A 19,792-nucleotide genomic window follows, 5' to 3' on the forward strand; every position below is an offset into this window, starting at 1 on the left:
CTAATATGAGACTTATTTTGGGGAGTAATTGTAATAAAATGGAAAATTTTAGTTGAATGAAGCTGTAATTTTACAAGAAAAATCATATTATCAGGAAAAAAAAATTTAACTTTGAGAATAAAGATGTAGGAAATTAGGAACACTAAAAAAGGGTGAATTAAAGTTGTAATGTGAAAAAAATTCTATTATTTAGTTGTTACCCTATAAAGAAAAAAAACAATACTTTAAAACAAAATATTAGAATACAGTAAAAAACTGAAAATTATTTTATTACATGGTAAAATGAACAGTGAAGTCCGAGATGACGAATAAACAATTTAACCAAAGTGTCTTGTCTGGATGAGAGAAATGACACCAGCCGCTGTCAATATCAAACTGAATAACCAGAGTGCAAAAGTGTATTAAAGATTCCTCCAATTTATTATCAGAATGTACAGTATTACATTACCATGACACAAATGTGAGCGCCGTGTTGATGGGAATGCAAAATATTTCAAAACAGCGATATATATATAAACAATAGGAGAGGCCAGTGTTGCTCTCTCGATGCTGTACATGTACATGGGACGCATTAGCAAACAAGCCAGTGACGGGAAACTGCACAAGCAGCCCCCAAATGTGACATGAGCGTTAGGTTTCACTTCTTATGTTACATTATGTGACAGCCGTTAATATTCACGAACGACACTACTTCAAAGACAACAGCCTAGACACGACGTACTCCGATGAAGGACAACATTCCGGCATCGTTAGCCATAATGCATTGATGGAAAGATTGTTTTAGGGCCTCCCATGTCATCTATTTGCAGTCAATAGGCAAAAGGAGTATTTGGGCCACACTGAAAACAAACAAAAGGAATGAAAATATGCAGAGGTTTAAGTGATAATTTTGGCAAGAAAGAAGGACTTACCAGAATGAAGTTGTAACATTGCGAGAAATGGGTCATTTTAGCAAAACGCAATTAAAATTCGATAAGGAAAAAAAAAACACGTAATATCCAGAGAATAAAGAAATAGTAGTTTGGTTTGTGTGTCAAACTCGAGGCCCGGGGGCCAGATTCGGCCAACAACGGCATTTTTTGTGGCCCGCGAAAGCAAATCATGTGCGTCGACTTCATGATTCCAAAACACGGGGATATAAGATTTGGCTAATATTTATTGCGACCAACCCCCCCCCCCTTTTAAAATAAATGTAAAATTTGTTGAACGAACAATTTACTGGCTTCTGATTTCACAACTAGTTTTGTTGAGTATATCTGATAATAATAAAGACGATTTCTATGGGTTCACAGTCAAAACAGCCCTTTAAGGGTGTAATAAAAACCGGTTTGAACCAGAAAATTGTTGGATTTAAAAGATGCAAATACATTGAATCGAACTGAATGAGTCAATTTAATTTGAAATTTATCGAGATAAGTATTGAATCGCGTCTTATAGGGGAGATATAGCATGGAAGGAAACGGTGCATTTACATTACTGACAAGTTCACTCAAATGTATCTAAAATGTCGACAAAAAAGACATCATACCCACTCAAACTGAGCCGTAACATATTGAATCGAATCGGAATCCCACTGAGTCTAAACAAATTGAATCGTTCCACTTTCGAATCGAACCGTCCTTGAATCTTTTGTTCCATGTAATCGGCAATAAAAATGAGTTTGACACTGCTGCATTACAAGGAGAAAAAAAGTCATCCATTTGTGAAGAATAAGACAAAAGAAATCTGCGAGGATAAAGTTGGAATTTAAAACTTTGTAACTCTTTTCTCGTCACAATACGACTGTGGTAACAAACGCTGCGTCATTCTCGCTACATCCGCATTGTAACATCATGACTTCATTCTTGAAATGTTAGGTTCATCTCGCAACATAACGACTTCATGTTCTCGTAACATTTTCCTTCAAAACATTAAAACAATTTCTCTCATCTACTTCACACGGGTGACGTTCTCATAATTTTCTTTTCAGTGTGGCCTTTCTACTCGTTTGTGCACAAACTTACTTGAGCCGTGGTGTTCAGAATGGTGTCTGCTACATACCCGAACACACAACCTTTGACCACATCTTGTTGTGGCAAAACAAAACAAAAAAAAATATTTTGTTTTTCCTTCAGCCCTCAAATTGGCACAGCTTATTTAGTACAGCAAAGATGTTTTTCCATTTGTAAAAACACATTCTAGTGGCAGGTTCGCTCTCCTCCTAATAACAATTCGAGGAACGCAATTGCTAATCGTTTGAATGGTTCAGTTCATAACAACAACAATGTGCTGGATAACCCCCCCCCCCAAAAAAATAAACATCGTTGACACATACACATCGTAGTACTAGCTTCCACTGTCTGATACAAATTCATGTCTCTAAAAAAAAAAAAAAAAGAATAAAATAGATTTTTACATCACACACATCGAGACGTGTACCTGTACGGGCAGGTGTAGCAGGAAGTTCGACTGCTATCTAAAGTCTACGCCGTGCCCCTCTACCCTTTGACAAACATCCTCCACCTACTGCTGGCATTATTGCTTCTTCTTATTAACAGGGAGCTGAAGCATGAACCACAGTAGAACCACTTTTGAACAGTCTGCGAAAAAAAAATAAAAATGGCGTACAGTCGACGCAATGCTCAAGGATAAGGCAGCTCCATCTTTAAGGCACTGCCGCTTTGAGACGTACTGGACCACAAAAGCAAAAAAAAAAAAAAAAAAAAAGGAGAGGCGGGGTCAGTTGAATGAAATGTTTATGAGCCCAAAACGGGGAGAGGAATAGATTTTTGTTTGTTTGTTTTCGTTTGTGCAGCTGTGACTCATATCATCTGTGTGGGCGTTTCTCATTGCTGGTAATTTCCATACTGGCCCTGTGAGGGAGGATGGGGAAGAAAGGTGACAGGGCTCAAGTTACTGGTTTAAATACAAAATACATCAAGACAAAATAAAAAAAAAATTTAAAAAAAAGAACCAAAAAATATGACATCTGAGCTAATCAACAAACATCTGCGGCTTCTATGATAGACTGCACACCATGACGTATGGCTGCGTTTGCCTGCATCCACCAGCAGATGGGAGCAGATCCTCACAAGTGGTGAGCTCTAAGCACTACTGGAGACAATGGAGGTTTGCAGTGGGACTCGTTTTTTTTTTTTTTTTTTTTAACTGGCTGAGCAGTGTTTCTCAAAGTGTGCCCCGCGGGCCGCTGGTGGTCCCCAAGAAACCACAAGGGGTCCGTGAGTAAATGCAAACATGATGCAGATTGATGTGTTGTGCTGTTGCGTCAGTGCCAAAGAGAAAAGTAATTGTTAGTAGCAACGTATTGGGTTTAATTGCGGAGGAGTATTAGGACCACACTGGAAAGTCTTTTTTTTTTAATGGTGTTTTATTTAAAAAAAAAAAAAAAAAAAAGGCTTCATCCAATGAGGATGAAACATTTGGAGAAAAAATGGCTTGTTTTTTTGTTTTTTGGGTTGGGGGGAAACTGTTTTTCTACACAAAGAAACTTAAATAAAAGTGCTGGTTTTAAATGTGTTTTTTTTTTTAAAAAAAAGGGTGGTGTTTATTTTTAGAAAAAAAATATTTGCCAAGCCTTGCAATTACAAGTAGGATTGTTTTTCAAAATACATTATAAAATTGTGTATTTTTATTTGATATAAAAGTTGTGCTGTACAATACTTCAGAGAAGAGTTGTGTTTTGGAATTTTTAATAAAAATCCTGTATGTTTTTTTAATTCCAAAAGGCATTTTTTTTAACAAAAGCAGGCAGTTTTCTTTTTGTGTTAACAGAACTTTTTTTTTTAATTTGTTTTAGAAAAAGCCAATCTTACTCAAAGGGGAAAAAAGTCCAAACTTAAATTAATTCCATATTCCCTCACAGATCATGCATCCATCTGATGCTAGCATCTGCTCACTCTTCAATACTCCTCAGCTCACAAAAATTATCTTATATCCACTTAAATGTGAAACGCTAATAAATTGTGACCTAATAGATTATGATAACATTATTCTTGCTTTGGAGAGTGGCCCTAATACTCGTTCATAAATGAGCACTCTAGTGTGGGAAAACATCCAGCTTTCATGCCCGACTTCAAGTTAAAGTCCAAATTGTTCATCTGTTCAGCCCTTTAAGTTGCACTCTTTCACAATATACTGTTGGGTTAGGAACCAGCGCTATTAAATTTGTAAACGAGGAGTTTAAGTTGTCTGAACAGTTTTTTTTTTCATGTGAACAAGTTTGAGAAACACTGTGCTCGAGGACGCTACTTTTCAGTGAGATAGATTCAGGGCAAGGAAGTAGTAGCTAATGCATCTCTAAACAGGGGTCGAAGAGTTTTTAATTTAAGCGTATGACTTCAATCCAAAGCATAACACCCATGTTTTTTATTTGGGTTGGGTTTTTTTTTTTTTTGCACAGATTAAGTAGAGACACATAAAAAGAATTTATGTGTTTTGGCTCTTAGCAAAGCTGTGGTTCTGGACCTCAATTGCTTAGAAATTCGACCCCTGGCTAACCAACAGTGTTAAAAAGGAATACAAATGGCAATCTTTTCACCTTACAAAAGAAAGAGGAGAAGAAAATAAAGGAAGGAAAAGACAGAAGGAAAACATAAAATGCAAAATTGAAGCTAGGTGTTGAAAACATCTAAGATTGGACGTTGAGGTCTTCACAGCAACCATTTACCTTTGCTTCTTATAGAGCTAGTCAGGGGGTTCAAATCCCCGGGCCTTTATTTCCTCATGTGCCCCTGAATATTCAAAGATAAAGATATCAAAGTGTAGCTCTGGTCCCCAACATGAGACCACAGGATATTACAGGGCAAGAAGAACCACGGCAGTTAGCAGCAAACCGAAGGAAGAAGCCTTCATTTTTTTTTTCCTTGAAGGGGGCATGCCACATTCGCCAGAATACACAACCGAGGTTAACACAGGAATGGCAATAGCGACATAGCACGAGTAAGCACAAATACGATGAGAGCATGCACAAAATACACACCGTCAAGTCAAAAATGAACGAACAAACTACGGCTGTGCGTACACTACGTCCTGTATAGAATCTCGCTGGTCACAGTCCCGGGCGCATACTCACCTGGTCGTAGCCGTAAGGGCGCTGCTGCTGGCCTTGCGGGGGTCCGGGCTGAGGCGGGCGATATCCACCGTACTGCTGGCCCTGCCCCTGGGGGTAGTTTGGGTACTGTCCTGGGGCATTCTGGGAAGGACCTGAAGTAGATTTGGGTTAGAAAAATGCACGAATAATGAACCTGGGCGCAATGGCAAACTATGTTCAGACGGCGGCCTTTTGTGCAGGTTTGCCTTGCTGCTGGAGTGGCTGTGCAATTACACTTTTTTGTAGTAAGGCGGGAAAAAAAGCATATTCCCCAGAAGCTTACAATCGATGTGAAGCTTCAAGAACATGACAAGGAACTACGGTAACAAACTGTTTCGTCATTAATTTAGTTCAGTAAAATAAAATAAATATAAAAGGAGACTCATATAATGACCAGAGTTGGTCGAACTCTAATGAATGCCCTTCCCAACCATTAATTGGATGCCGTGACAAGATGATGGACGACACTCAAAGGACGGCGCGATACCGGACTCATTTGTTTAGGCTACGTTACGCCTTGAGCGATTCAGGTTGGGGCCACATTTTAGTTCCTTCATGGAGCGAGACATCAAGCAAATGATGTCGGTCTTCATTACAGAAGCAGGCTTCATTATAAAAAATGAGGAGCGGGCAAGAGAGGAAAACAGAAAAACTTTGTCAACCCCTGCTTGGTGAAACTATCCAAGATGTGTGGGACTAAGCAAAGCCTTACTAGGGGCTCAAGTCAAAACGAGGCCCACGCAGCATCATTAGGTGCTTGTAACGCCTCACGCTGTTCAGCATAAGCTAGGGAGGGATTGCAAGAGAGCAGCCCGTGTGTGCTTGTATGCGTGTAAGCATGTGTGGCAGATGGATCTCACCCCACAAGCTTTGCTTTGCTGCAAGCTCATTACTAACTTGAGCTTTGGCCCGCACTCATGTTGAGGGATGGAAAGTTCCGCAGGAAAATGGGATGAGGGAGAGAGAAAGACTCCCTCCAAGACTTGCATTGCATGAAGAGCAACGTGATGGTGGTTACACTTCATCGCAAGTGAGCTGGTTTTAAAAGTCACTCGTTAAAAGTTGATCTTCCAGACTTTTTTTTCCCGCCAAAACGTATCGTTTTTACGCAAGTACAGACCTGGCAATGAAATGAGGTTTTACAAAGTCACTCACCATAGCTCTGCTGCTGCGGCGGGTAGGCCTGCTGACCGGGGTACTGCTGCTGAGGAGGGTAACCCTGCTGCTGTGGGGGGCCTTGCTGATAGGCCTCTTGCTGTTGACCATACTGGGCGTTACCTTCAAGCGATGTGAGCAAGGACACAAATCGCATCAATACACCCATCAAATGCAATACAATGGTAACAGTGAGCAGCCTTCCAGTGTCTGATCGGCAACACACAGAAAAAGAAAAAAAACACCTCTGGCTGCAATGGGGAAAAAATGTGTTATCATGAAACAGCGTTTTGAGGCCCTGTACTGTTTTTTTTTGTTGTTGTTGTTGAACCACAAACAACACGGCACGATACTCAAGGAAGAAGCTAATTGAAGCCAAGGGCAACCTTGGCTTCAACTATGGACGGTACACTTACAATTCGGCAACACAGACTCTGATCAACCACAGTTGCATATGAACAACTAAATACATTAACGGTAAGTCAACAGCAGGTTCATGTTAATCGGAAAAATACTGCCGTCCTTCTTTTCAAAGGAAAACTTTCTCGTTACATTTGAGTCACAGAAACATTGTTTTGTTAGTAGAAGGTGTGGAGCGGACATACAAAGTAAATGTTAAATGAATAAAGAAAGTAAAGAGGTTAAGGCTGTTAGTTCTCCAAGAGGATGCGGCTGTGTTTCGCAAGCACAAGCAAGCATGGCGGAAAACATCTGATTAATGAATGGGACTGCTGATCCTTGGGGGCTGGCGTACACAATTTGGTGGCGATGATGTCATTTATGAGGTCAAGGTCACTTTTTTTTTCTTTTTTTTTCCCAGAAAATAATAAAGAAACTGACATGAATGAGTGTTGGGGGACGTTTTGAATCACAGTCTCTTTGCATCATTTGTGTGTTAACACAAGTGCTGGGCTGACTGGAAGGATTTCTCCTACCTTCTGAGGCTCCCTGTCCTGCGTGACTGTACTGGTCCCCATAGTAGTCTTCCTGCCCTGGGTACTGCTGAGGGGGTCCTACATACACATACACAACATACACACAAGTAGATTCAAGGTGCTGTTGGACCGGATGTGTGAGGATGAGGAGGGAAGGTGTTGGCATTTGGCTTTCGGCCCACTATTCTGGAAATTGATTGCATCCCGGATCACGACGATGTTTGCGAGCGACCCGTGTGGAGGTGGCGGGGGGAAACGAGAGGAAGAAGTGTAGGAAAGCGGGTTAGGGAAATGGGAAGAGGAAGACCCACACTCGCAGCTTGCACACAGACACACACAAATTAGGATACCTTGCTGCGGTGGTCTATACGGGGGCATCGGCCTCTGCCCCATGACGTGATTGCCCTGGTTAACCTGGCCCATCATGCCCATCGGGTTCTGCTGGCCTTGGTAGTGTTGGCCGCCCCCGCCGGGGGGCATGTTATACTGCTGGGAGGGAGGCTGCTGGTGCATCATGGGACCTGAAGCAAATCGGACGGAAACATCAAGAGCACAGCAGCGGGAGACGAACGGCAAAGTCGCTAGTAAGGGCGTTTACCTTGATTGGGCTGCATGTTCATACTGGGCCGTGGCCCGTAGTTGCCCATGGGCTGGCCCTGCGTCATGTTCATCGGGCTTTGCGCCGGCATGCCCTGCGACGAAGGGACAGCGTGGTTGTAGCCACCCATCGAGCCGTGGCTGCTCGGGGGCATATTCATAGACCCGGCGGGCATGTTCGGGGGTTGGTTGGGGCCTGGACCGGGGCCCTGCATGGGCATGTGATTGGGCCCTGCGGATAAACATTTACAAAACAGATAGGTTAAGACGGCCTCCGAAGAGCTTCATATACAGTACGATATACTTTATTTCACACATGGCATTTCCAGTGAAATGGTGGATTGAAATGTACAGTACACGTAAATTGACAGTGCAAAAATATTTAATTGCTCGAGCGCTGCAACGATTTATCGACAACTAAACGATTAGCAAATTAAATGCCAAAACATACAAAATAAAATGGATATCAGTAGGCATGTAAAAAACTAATAATTCATGTATTCATATGAATAAGCATCAAGGCTTCTTTTTTTTCAACAAACGGGCCCATAAAAATCCAATTACTTTAAAGAAAAGAAATAGCAATATATCAGTAGGCACTTTGGGATGAGATGTCGATAATGAGAAGAGAAAGTGTTGAGGTCCAAGACAAACAGGTGACATCATCCTTCAGTAGCACAACCTCCCTCGCAGGTCTGCGCTGTTGCTAAGCAACCCAAGTGAGAAGGACTAAAGGGGAACAGGGAGAAAGAAATTGGAGCAAGATGGAGGGAAAAGCCACTTACCAGGCATCTGTCCGTTCATCTGGTTCTGCATGTGTGGAGCAGGCGGGCCGCAGCCCACCATACCCTCGGAGGGCATGTTGTGGCCATGACTGGGCTGAGGCGGACCGCCACTTTGGTTCATTCCACCAGGGCCCATTGGCATATTCTGAGTGGGTGGCTGCAAATGCGTGTAAAATACAAATGAATTGGAAAATTGAAGGGGAAAAAAAGCAGCACTATGATAAATAACAAGAAAAGATTGAAATTAAAAAAAAAAATAGAACAACACACCGCAATTTTGAACTTGTGCTTTACAACAAAACACATCTATAGCAAGGGTGCTCATTAAGGTCGCAAGTGAGCTGGGGCCTGATTTCCCCACTGATTTTGGATGAGACAATCATTAACAGCTGTTTAGCTTTAGGAGTGTCATTGTGAAAGGACCATGCAAATGTTTAAAGCTGCCATACGCTCCGTAACATTTTTTGAGCCACATGGTAGGTAAAGAGGCTCTTCTGTTCATAGCAGATTAACGTTCTTGTGTAGAAGATGTAATCCAAATTGACGTAAACCGCGACATAGTTTATCACTGCCATATGCTAAGACTAAGCGTACCTTCTCATCCCACATGAAAAAAAAAAGTGTCGTTTGTGAGTAACTTAAAAACTGCATGTCTGGACCTTCTTATCTTATCTTATAAACCGAGGACACCTTGTACAATGGCACCGTGAGGACCACAGACCTCCACAGTAACTTAAATGGTGACCAGAATTGCAAAAAAAAAAAATGTCCTTAACACAATACTTTTAACATCTCCTGTCAAACGTAATAAAAAAAAAAAAACACCGACAAATTTAGGGCACCGCATTTAGAGGTTTTGGACCCTTTAGTCACTGTGCTTCCTATGATTACACAAAATGGATTTTGAAAAATGAATTCTATTGGCATGCATATAAGAAACGCAAATAAAATAAATGGCTATTCAAACACAATTGTAGACATGTTTGCAAATCTTCACAAACAAGGGAGTGAGGTCATCGTCACCTTAAAAACATCCCAAAACGTGTGTGGATATCGTACTCACTGCTGGGAGAAGAGACTGCATGTTCTGATTAGAGTCTGCTATTGTGGCCAGGTACACTAAATTTCTGTGCAGTATTTGTTGATACCTGTTAAAGAGCGGAGGGTAATCAATAACAGCCCATTACAAGAAGGAAATTAGCTCAATGACAATAACAATGAAGGTCAACAACTCACTGTGAACACTCTGTTGTTTTGCCCTTGCTCTGGAAGTCCATTATGCTCTGGATCAAATGGTTATTTTCATCAAGTAGCTGCAAAAGCAAGTAGACATATAACGGTAATCCATTGTGGGAAATTTTTCCACGTATAATTCTAAATGAATGCCTTGATTGTGGTAATAAACAAAGGGGGGTCGTTTAATAAAACGTGCAATAGAAGCTAACAAAAGAAGCGTCTCGCTAGCTCGCTAAAAACGAGCAAAGACAATACTGAGATCGAAGCTCGGTTGAAAACTAAAATGCAAAATCAGCGTGGACGTGTTTGACTGTCCGCACATGTGAGGTTCATATTCACCGCGCCGGGATTAGCATCATTGTACCCAATCCGTCCACAGGCAGTCGGACTCGGATGGACTACATCGATTAGCATTAGCGGCTAGCAGCGTCTGAAAAAAGAACAAGCTCCATTCTGCGACGCGTTCAAGAGGATGAATTACCTTCTGTATTCCAGCGGGGGTGATATCACCCTTGCCACGTTGTCTGTGAGGTGCGAACGCCACCGACATGGTGATACTTGAGCTGAATTAAACAGCCGAGTTCATAAAATGCTGAAAGACGTGCGCACACTTAGCAAATCTGTACAACACTAACTCTGATGATGGAATAGAATAGGACGCGATGTTGAAATGGACTCGTCAAGTTTAGGGGGGATAAAACTGATTTGGAATACTGTTTCGAAAATATGAGCTATAATGCCTCGACGGTGAATCACATAATGTTTTATTATTCCAAAAATATATAAAACTTCTATACAACTATTGTATTGTTAAACGCACGTATATATTTTTTTAAAAATCGAAATTGTGTGTCCCCTATAATGCGTGTAATGAAACAGTCCTGAGGCCACAGGAAACGAATACCTACAAACGTTGTACTAGGACATTTTTCTTCGTTTATCATTGATACTTAAGCAACATTTAGAAATTGAATATTCTAATTTAAAATTCAATGTCAACATATTTTTGTTATAAAATTTGCTGGTTTTAAAGAAGAAGTAAAATTCCGTCGTGGTATTTTCCGAGTTCAAAGTTCATGCGCATGCGCCGTGCTGGACAAGCGGCAGCGTTCGGTTGAGAGGCTTGCGGCTAAAAACTAGCTGAATCATTTGGCTAAAGTGTCCCTTTTATTCTTGTGATTGCACGCTTCTTGTGAGGCTATGGCAGCAAGATACGATAGAGCTATCACCGTCTTCTCCCCGGACGGTCATCTATTTCAAGTGGAGTACGCGCAAGAAGCTGTAAAGAAAGGTTCTACTGCGGTCAGTTGGAAAATGAAACCAAAATAATAAAAATAAAAAAGCTAAAGCCAACGCTAGCTAGTTAGCTTGTGGCTAACTTGCCTTTCTGGTTGTGAAGCTAACAATTTATAATAGTACGCGCTACGAATATTTGATCGTCGTTATCATGACTTATGTTGTCGTTGTAGAAGTGTTTTCATTGAGGAATACTTTTGAGAGGTGTTATTGGTTAGCATCTTGTCGCTGTGTCATGCTCAGAGAGCTTTCAGTTTGCAAGTTGGGCTCAATTTGACGAATTGGGGGAAGACTACTGTTATTTACTAGTAATTATTTAGTAATAAGAAGAAAACGAGCAAGCCGGCCCACTTCTCACTTGGCTTAGTGCAGCCACATTTGTAACGATAAATAATTGTCACGCTGTAATATGTATAAAAATTCCATCGCTTTTTCATATTTAGTGATTCACTTATTCGACATTTTCTCTGTGGTGTGCAAATAGGTGGGAATCAGGGGCAAAGACATCGTCGTCCTCGGAGTTGAGAAGAAATCAGTTGCGAAGTTGCAGGAGGAGAGAACCGTCCGCAAGATATGCGCCCTTGACGAGCATGTCTGCATGGCGTTTGCAGGTGAACCATGAATGACATTTCTCAATAATACGTGCATGCAAGTGTTAAAATGCTATTTGTTTCTTGTTGGGTTCCTAATTCCGTTCCACTGACTTTTTTTTTTTAGGGCTGACGGCAGACGCTCGTATTGTGATAAACCGAGCGCGGGTTGAGTGCCAGAGCCACCGGTTGACTGTGGAGGATCCTGTCACTGTGGAATACATCACACGCTACATAGCCACCTTGAAACAGGTGCGTGCACTTTTGTTGATATTTCCACTCTATTCAGCTTAATGGCTTTATAGTGGAACCTGCAAATCTAGTCTAGTTTGGAAACCATCCAACATGTTTGTGTGAATTAAAACAAAAAAGGTATAGATGAATTGAAGCCTGATTTTTCACATTTATGTTGTTTCTAATGTTTTTGCTGAAATATTTAAACCATTTATTTTAGCGTTACACTCAAAGCAACGGTCGCAGGCCATTCGGCATCTCTGCGTTGATTGTCGGCTTTGACTACGATGGGACTCCAAGGCTGTATCAGACTGACCCGTCGGGAACTTACCATGCTTGGAAGGTGAGTGACTTTGGTCTGCGCGTGTCCAAATGATGAACAATGTTAAATGAATGCGTCACTTTACATATCCTGTTAGGCAAACGCGATTGGCCGTAGTGCCAAGACAGTGAGGGAGTTTCTAGAGAAGAACTACACGGATGAAGCCATCGCTGGAGACAATGAAGCTATCAAGTTGGCAATCAAAGCTTTGCTCGAGGTGGGTTATAAGTGCTCTTTAAGAAGTGATATCTAGATTGGTCGGAGTCCTATGCACGTTCCTAAAGTAGGGTACTCACCTACTGATTTTTAACATTGTAAAATTTTTTTTTAAATCTAACACAACAGAAATAAAAAGATGTTTGGCGCACTTAAGATGACCGACACAATTTCACACAAACATAACTACACTTACAAGGGTGAGTTATAATCCCAAACTAAATGTGTTGTAGTACCAAGATTGACCTGTGAGAGGCAGTATTATGCCACATGAGATCCAGACTGCAGGTAAATACGAAGAAGAGGACAGAGTGGGAGTGAAAGGAGGTGAAACTAGGCTTTTAACTGGTAACTTTGTTGGTGCACTGAAGTCAGTATTGACCATTTACATTGGACAGGTTTAACATTGAGAATTTTGGCCACTGACTATTTCATAGAGTGATTTAAGGCAGAAAAAAACTAAACGGAGGGCACATCATGGGATAATTTCTCAGGATAGTCTTTCAGAGGCATCTTTTTAAAATATAAATTAAATAACAAGAATCTCCTTGGAAAAATTAATCTTTCAGTCATTCCATTAAAAAAAAAATGGTTCATCGGTTCCATCAATCCGTCCATTCATTCTCTGAACGAGCGTTTTGAATTCTTTCAACAGGTGGTCCAGTCGGGAGGGAAAAATATTGAACTGGCAGTTATCAGACGGAATCAACCACTGAAGGTGATCTTCATTCGCTTGTACATTCGATTTGAGTTCAGCTTAAACTCACAATGAATGTCTGTTTGGCTGTTACAGATCCTGGAGTCCAAGGAGATCGAGACTCTGGTGGCTGAGATCGAAAAGGAAAAAGAGGAAGAGGCTGAAAAGAAGAAACAGAAAAAGTCCACTTGAAATTGTCTTTTTCTTTTTTTGTTTTGCACTTGGATATGAAAGTAAACTTTTGGGGAGGACAAAGGGGTCTGATAACTCATTTATTTCACTGTAAAGAGTTGAATCCTAACTTGAGATACTGCAGCAAATGTACAATACCTCCAGCTATTATAAGTGTGTAAATACTCACTCATAAATAAATACATGCATGCAGCACTCAAGTTAGGCTTCACATAAGGACACTTTTCTATCATTCATCAAAGTGCTTTGATGGTGACAAATATCACATGTCCAAAATAGACCATTCACAATTGTAATTAGGATCAATTCTCAATAAAAGATGACTTGTTTATAAAGTCTTGCTGACCTTCATATCGTGACGCAAACGAGAAAACACAGCACGGTATTGTGAGCTTTAGAGAGGGGTCGCAAAAATCACAAGTTAAGGGGACAAACTAATTTTTCATTCTTAATGACAACTTTTCATTTCAGGCCATGAAATAAACGTGTGACACGTCACAATCTTTTGTGGTAAAGAATGCATCGTCATTTAAATTGCCACTTACTAAATACCTGCTTTATTCACCGACATTATATTCCATGACATCAAATAATGTCATTTAAACAGGTTCCATGAGCTTTCTTGTGCTGTGCACGACACGATTTATGTATCGTTATCCCATAAAGATAACTGCGGCAATAAACACCACTCGCAGCAGAATTGCATGAGTGGCTATAAAAGGTCGCGTTTTTCCATGTGTCCCAAGTTTTGTAACATGTATCTCTGGTCCTCAGCCATCCCTTCTGTCATTTTAAAACAAATTAATGAGGCGTGAAAGCAACATCTAATGGTAGCCTAACTAGATCCCTCCACCATTCCCCGGCCACCCTTTTTTTTTTTTTTTTTTTTACCTTAAATTCGCTTATCAAGCAAGCGCTGCTGTGAATTCTCAACGACACAATTATGGCCGGCGGTGTGGAAGGGCTGCTTAATGGGATCCTGGCCTCAGACCCCAATGGGAACTTTCAGGGACTTTAATCTGGGAGCCCCTTTGAAAAAAGTTGTGCTCTGCTGTGCCGAGGGGCCCCGGGGGGCTTCCCTGCGACTCTCCAGCAAAGACATAATGGTGAATGGTTAAAGTCCTTCATTTAGAGTCATCTCCCCGAGCCAGGATTTCCTGAGTGGATGCACTGGCTGCCTTGACAAGAGCAACTGCACTTTGTTTGCCATTTGTCTTGTTTGGAGCGTCTCCTATATTGGACCTGTCTATACGATGGCAAAGTAACTCATTCTCGGCTTTCCGTTTTTATCGCTGTTCGCTGGATTGCACACAAATGGCGCAGCCGTTTTAGGGAGGATCCAGAAAAAGTGAATTTTACGAGCTCGGACTTTGTAGGGGTGTCGCACTGCGATGCAGTGTGCTGAGAGGATATTGAATGAGACTAAAATATTGGAAATACTGACAGATAAAATGTGAATAAATAAGCACAGTTTTTTTTTTTCAGCTATTTGTTGGCCCTTTTCTAGTAGCCCTGGGCATGCATCCAAATGACTTTTGACACGACCTAATCATAAATTTGACTTCTCGACCACATTTAAATGCCAATAACACTAATCAACCGAAATTTTTAATCAGTTGGATTTACGTTTCCCTAAATGTGTTTCGCTGATTTAAAAAAATATTAAAAAATACTATTCGTTTTCATTTTTTGTTTTTACGTGCAACTTTGAAAAGTTCGCGCAATACAAATTTTACCACGTGTTGTAATTTCTAGCTGTGACCTTTCGGACAAAATATATAAATAAATCAAATATAACTATATTCCATAAATGTCTTAGCAACATTGTTATCATCATTATCATTTGACCTAATGGGTGAATAACGGATGGATCACAGTGACACGCATGTGCTGTATGACTTTTCTAATAATTTATTGAGAAATGCCAGCGAGTTTGCGGGAGCGCAGGTAATTAATTGAGGAGGCGGCTAAGCTTAGCTGGACATTATTGATAAAAGTCTGATCTGGCCCTCTCAATCGTGTAATCTTATTTTGGCGTTCTTTTTGCAGCAGCTTGTGGCTATCGAGTTTCGCCTTTCTTCCCTCCCACTATTCCCCTTTCTTTCTTTCTATCTTTCTTTTTCCACTATTGTTGTTGGCCATAATCTGCTGCTGCTGCTGCTGCTGCTGCTGCTGCTGCGCCTAAGGACAAAAGTCCATCTCTCTCATCGCCGGCCGGCTTGGGCTCATCATTAATGCAGAAGATAATGGCTTCACCAGAGGTCATCAGCGGAGGAACGCGGCCCCGGGACATGTACTCTCCAAGCAAGAATGCACACTGCTGCGGGCTGTCAACAGAGTGCATTGTTTGTATGCAAACACACACACACACACACACACACACACACACACAGCTTACAGGCGAGTTACACATACAATAGAAAATGCTGTATTCATGAGTTTTCCCCCTTATACAGTCCAGGGGAACCCTCAATGTAAAAGTGGAACAATTTGGGGTTCAATCAACACATTTCGGAGGAAATAGGCCTTAAAAGTCAAACATCAAACAATAAATAACAAAATCAGTCAACATAATGTAACCTAAACAAGGCTTCCTCAACCTGTATTAGGCCAAAGCGCATTGAATTTGCCATTTTTTTTTAAACTTACTTCCCACACGTCGGCGTTGGCCTTCGCCAGCAGAGCGCAGTGTTGCCTCAAAAGCATCATCATCAGCTCTTCTTTTTTTTTTTCTTCCCACTTTCATCTGGCTTTCCCATCTTGCAGACTGACAGTGTGACACCTTTATCTTGCAGACATGTTTTTGTCTCTTTACTTTAACACACACACACACACACACCCCCACAACAATGCGAAGAAGCCAAATTGTGGATAGGAGCGTTGTGTGTGTGTGTGTTTTTTTGCTTCAAATTGTCAGATGAAACAGCAGCATGGCTTGTGTCCCCAAGCCATGGCCAAGCTGTCAAAGTGTGTTGGGTCGTAAAAGGCTACGCTCTCAACACTGTCCCTTTTCTGCTTGTCACACGTCGACAGCTACACACATCAACTATTTGTGTGTGTGGATAGCCGCATTGGCCCGCCTCCATCCTCGTCCCCGCCTGAGGCCTCTCTCGCAATGTAAAGTTAAGTTTGGGCAGATCTGCTCGCCGGCTTACATATCCAAAAGCAACTATAAGATATTCTCTTTTAATGTTCTCCCCTAGCTGCAGGGATGCATTTGGAATGTCATTTCATTATATCCTATCAAACATCTCATCTCCTCTGTCTGTCCCTGAATCTTATTTGTAAGCTTCACTCACTCTCTTCTTGATTTTTTTTTTAAAGCAGTAACAGATACGGCTGACGGCCCAATGCCTTTTGTGTCCCGTGAAAGGTGCAGGAATACTATTAGTTTGATGGGAAACAACACGAAGGACAAGGTTTGGGTTACCCCTCAAGAGTCACCTGTCACGGGTTTTGTCCCACTACAGAGAATCACACCTCGAATTGAAAGTCGACACTAAAGAGAGGAAAGACAAAGAGAGAGCAAAATGTGGATGAATGTTAAAATAAACAATCCACGGAGGGGGCTGCCGGGCAAAAAAAGCGCTCAGCCCCCGGGCCGGCGGCCTCTCAGCGCCATGGCAGAAGCCAGTCACACATCACATGGCATTACTCGGGATGGGGTTACAGGAAAATGTCAGCCGATGCATAAGGAGGAACCATCGGCCCGTAGGATGATTAGATTGCCCGAGGGAGGTGCAATCTTGCATTCCCACGATTCCCCTCTTTCCACCCACGCCCTCTTTTCATTGTAGTTTTTTTACAAGGCATTTTTCGCTCTCTCGCTGATTTGATGTTTTCAGTTGGGATGTTTACTCGGCAGGCAGACTATATTTGCACTATTATTGTTTAAGATTTAGGAGAGGACACAGTTAAAGAGTAATACATTGACAAACCTTGTTAAATGGACAGCGTGTCGAACGTGTACGTACGGTGGCCGAGAAAGGTTAAAACAAATAACAACAATTTATTTCAATAATGTACAAAAAACATGTTCTAACTTATCAACGTACATTTTTTAAATATAAAGCATAGGTCTAGTTAGTAATCACTAATTGTATTACATGAGTAGCGACTTACCGTACAAAATGCTGACATGTCTTGACGTAATTGGTTGATGTTCAAGAATGGTGTTTTGTTTCTTTGTTGTATTGTTGCAGTTGGTTGTAACTTTTTTATAGGATCTGCAAATGTTAATAAAGATGGAAAAAAAAAAAGAAGTTTCGTCGCCATCTTTCTTGTATGGAGGCCGGAAGGAGACAATAAATCGAGCGCAAATTACCTGGATGAATGACTCCAGCAGGTGAAAATTAATCAACGCACTTACTTTGTAATTTGACAGAATATTAAAGGTTGTTTGATTTCACTTACACTCCTGCTGAAGAAATTGTTGTCAGACTTTGTTTGGGCTGTCTGTTTGTTTGTTTGTTTGTTTGAGCTTCAAAGTGGACGCGTTTCGAATTTGGACGTTGCATTCTATTAGATGACCACTAGATGGCACTAAATTCTACACACCCTCGCACTATGACCCGCTGTACGTGGAGCTACGTGTTTGAACGTGACTAAATTGTTGCGCAGTGGACATGCTTGTGCCACCACTTGTCGTGTGTGGCTGACCGTCTTCAACTAATTTTGTTGCGATTCGAAATTTGAAGGTGTTAGGTGAACCAGGTGATCAACCAGGTAGCTGTGGTGTGAAGGTGTCCCAGTTCTCTAATGTTTGTCCGCCTGCTGCTCCACCGGCAGCCTGTTGATGAGATCAACGTGTATGAAGTTGTGGTCAAAAAGGCGAGAGCAAAGAAGAGATGCACACACACCCCGGAGAAAGTCCAGAGCTTTATTCCCCCTCCTTACACAATCTAACATGAAACTGTGAATAGATGACAAGGAGGAACATGCTTGACTTCTCCAATGACCAGGATGATGTCACTGGCGCTGGCTGCAGCAACTGTAGGTTGAATGTAAACAAACAACTGTACCTTCCTAACAGCTGTTAGTTTGCCTCAAGTGTCAATGCTTTTCAATCCAGGTTCAAAACAATTTAAATTCCCGTATATACCTTTGATTAAGATCTGCCTTTACATTTTTTGTTAATAAATGGATTTAGTTCTCGTTAACGGATGTTTTTTTTTTTTATAAATCTTTTGTTCCCTTTCCTTTGCCATTTGATTTGCCTTTATTTTATGTCCATCACATTTTAGTGTTTTTTAAAAAAAATATTATTTAGATTGTTGGTGACTTCTTCTGCACTCTAAACAAAGTCTGATTTATTTATATGGGTATTGTATTTCATTCGCTTCAAAATGTAGCTGTTTCCAACCATCGGACACAAAGTTAGCGCTAATAAATTCTGCAAAAAGCAAGCTGTGTTTACCATATGAAGTTTATTGTTGCCAAATATTTTAGATCTAATTTGAGGCGTATTGTCCGATCCTCGTGGATGACCATCAGAAGAAGGAGAAGGCGAAGAAGAGACGGCAGGAGGGTTCAATGCAGATGTCTGAGTGCCTCTGACAGAGAGGACAGCCCCCCCAGGCAGGTCCCAGCCCCTCAGTACCCAAAATGACACATGACTGCTTTGACTTTTGTCATCCTCTGCCCCTAAACCCAAGCTGCCAATACACACTGAGGCAAGTCATGGACACACACACACACACACACACACATGCTCAAAGACACAGTCACACACTGTATACTGCTTAGATTACATTATCTGTATCCCCGGGACACGAGCCCTCCTTGTTGGATGACATTTGGGCTTGTGCAGCACTAAGGTTACCTTTTTTTTTTTTTTTTTTTGCCCCTGAGTTAAAGATGCCTGTCTGCGGCATGCATTTGAAATGAAGGATGGAAGGGGGAGTGGGAAATCAGATGAGAAAGATTTCCAAAAGCACTTTGATCAGGGGCATCAACAGTCACGCACAAACTTGTTAAGCAGTATGTAAATTCGGGCTGATACTGAATAAAGTTGCCAGAATGGCATGAATCCATTGTGCTGCGATGATCAAAATAAAAGAGGGCTTCATGCGCTGCAGGGCAAGAAAGTCACAGACATGAAGGCTTTTTTTTTCTTCCCCTCTATCAAGGGGCTGATGGGATGCAGAGAGGAGCGATGGAAGGCAGGGAAATGAAAGATAGGGGGGGGAAGCCTGGAAGGATCTCAATCTAAATTAGCAAGAGTAGCAGGGAGAGTGTGCTGAGTGAGACATATAATTGTGATGAAAACATCAGGCCTCACTCCGTCACTCAGCCGCTTCTTGCTGGGTGAATCTCACAAAACCGCCGCCGCCATAAGCTTGAATCATATCGGTGGAGTTCCCGCCAAGATGACTATCTTCTGTCAAATGTCATTCAAAATCAATAAACAACTTGCTTTGATAGAACACACGCTTATCCCCAAAAGTTT

The 19,792-nt window shown here is 41.5% G+C and overlaps 2 protein-coding genes across 5 annotated transcripts; one reads left to right on the forward strand and one right to left on the reverse strand.

The window, feature by feature from the left end:
* Nucleotides 1-401: 401 nt before the first annotated feature.
* ss18 (SS18 subunit of BAF chromatin remodeling complex) lies at nt 402-10,427 on the reverse strand. 4 transcript variants are annotated; one of them, XM_088311362.1, is made up of 11 exons: nt 10,279-10,427; nt 9,798-9,874; nt 9,625-9,709; nt 8,562-8,718; nt 7,778-8,008; nt 7,530-7,700; nt 7,180-7,257; nt 6,245-6,367; nt 5,072-5,202; nt 4,667-4,730; nt 402-2,852 (listed from the first exon to the last, which is right to left on the reverse strand). In XM_088311362.1, the coding sequence occupies exons 1-10, from the start codon at nt 10,345-10,347 to the stop codon at nt 4,713-4,715; spliced, it is 1,140 nt and encodes a 379-aa protein (XP_088167488.1). In that variant the 5' UTR covers nt 10,348-10,427; the 3' UTR covers nt 402-2,852; nt 4,667-4,712. The 4 variants fall into 4 exon arrangements, with proteins under 4 accessions (XP_088167488.1, XP_088167487.1, XP_088167490.1 ...); XM_088311361.1 differs by lacking the exon at nt 4,667-4,730; XM_088311363.1 differs by lacking the exon at nt 402-2,852 and having other exon boundaries at nt 3,387-4,730.
* A 448-nt stretch (nt 10,428-10,875) lies between these two features.
* On the forward strand, nt 10,876-13,679 carry psma8 (proteasome 20S subunit alpha 8). Its single transcript, XM_088311805.1, has 7 exons — nt 10,876-11,099; nt 11,578-11,704; nt 11,811-11,935; nt 12,138-12,260; nt 12,337-12,456; nt 13,111-13,173; nt 13,249-13,679. The coding sequence occupies exons 1-7, from the start codon at nt 10,998-11,000 to the stop codon at nt 13,342-13,344; spliced, it is 756 nt and encodes a 251-aa protein (XP_088167931.1). The 5' UTR covers nt 10,876-10,997; the 3' UTR covers nt 13,345-13,679.
* Nucleotides 13,680-19,792: the final 6,113 nt, after the last annotated feature.

The sequence above is a fragment of the Idiotropiscis lumnitzeri genome, chromosome 12 (assembly GCF_059441095.1).
Source record: "Idiotropiscis lumnitzeri isolate Australia: NSW breed Sydney's pygmy pipehorse chromosome 12, RoL_Ilum_1.0, whole genome shotgun sequence".
Taxonomy (NCBI): domain Eukaryota; kingdom Metazoa; phylum Chordata; class Actinopteri; order Syngnathiformes; family Syngnathidae; genus Idiotropiscis; species Idiotropiscis lumnitzeri.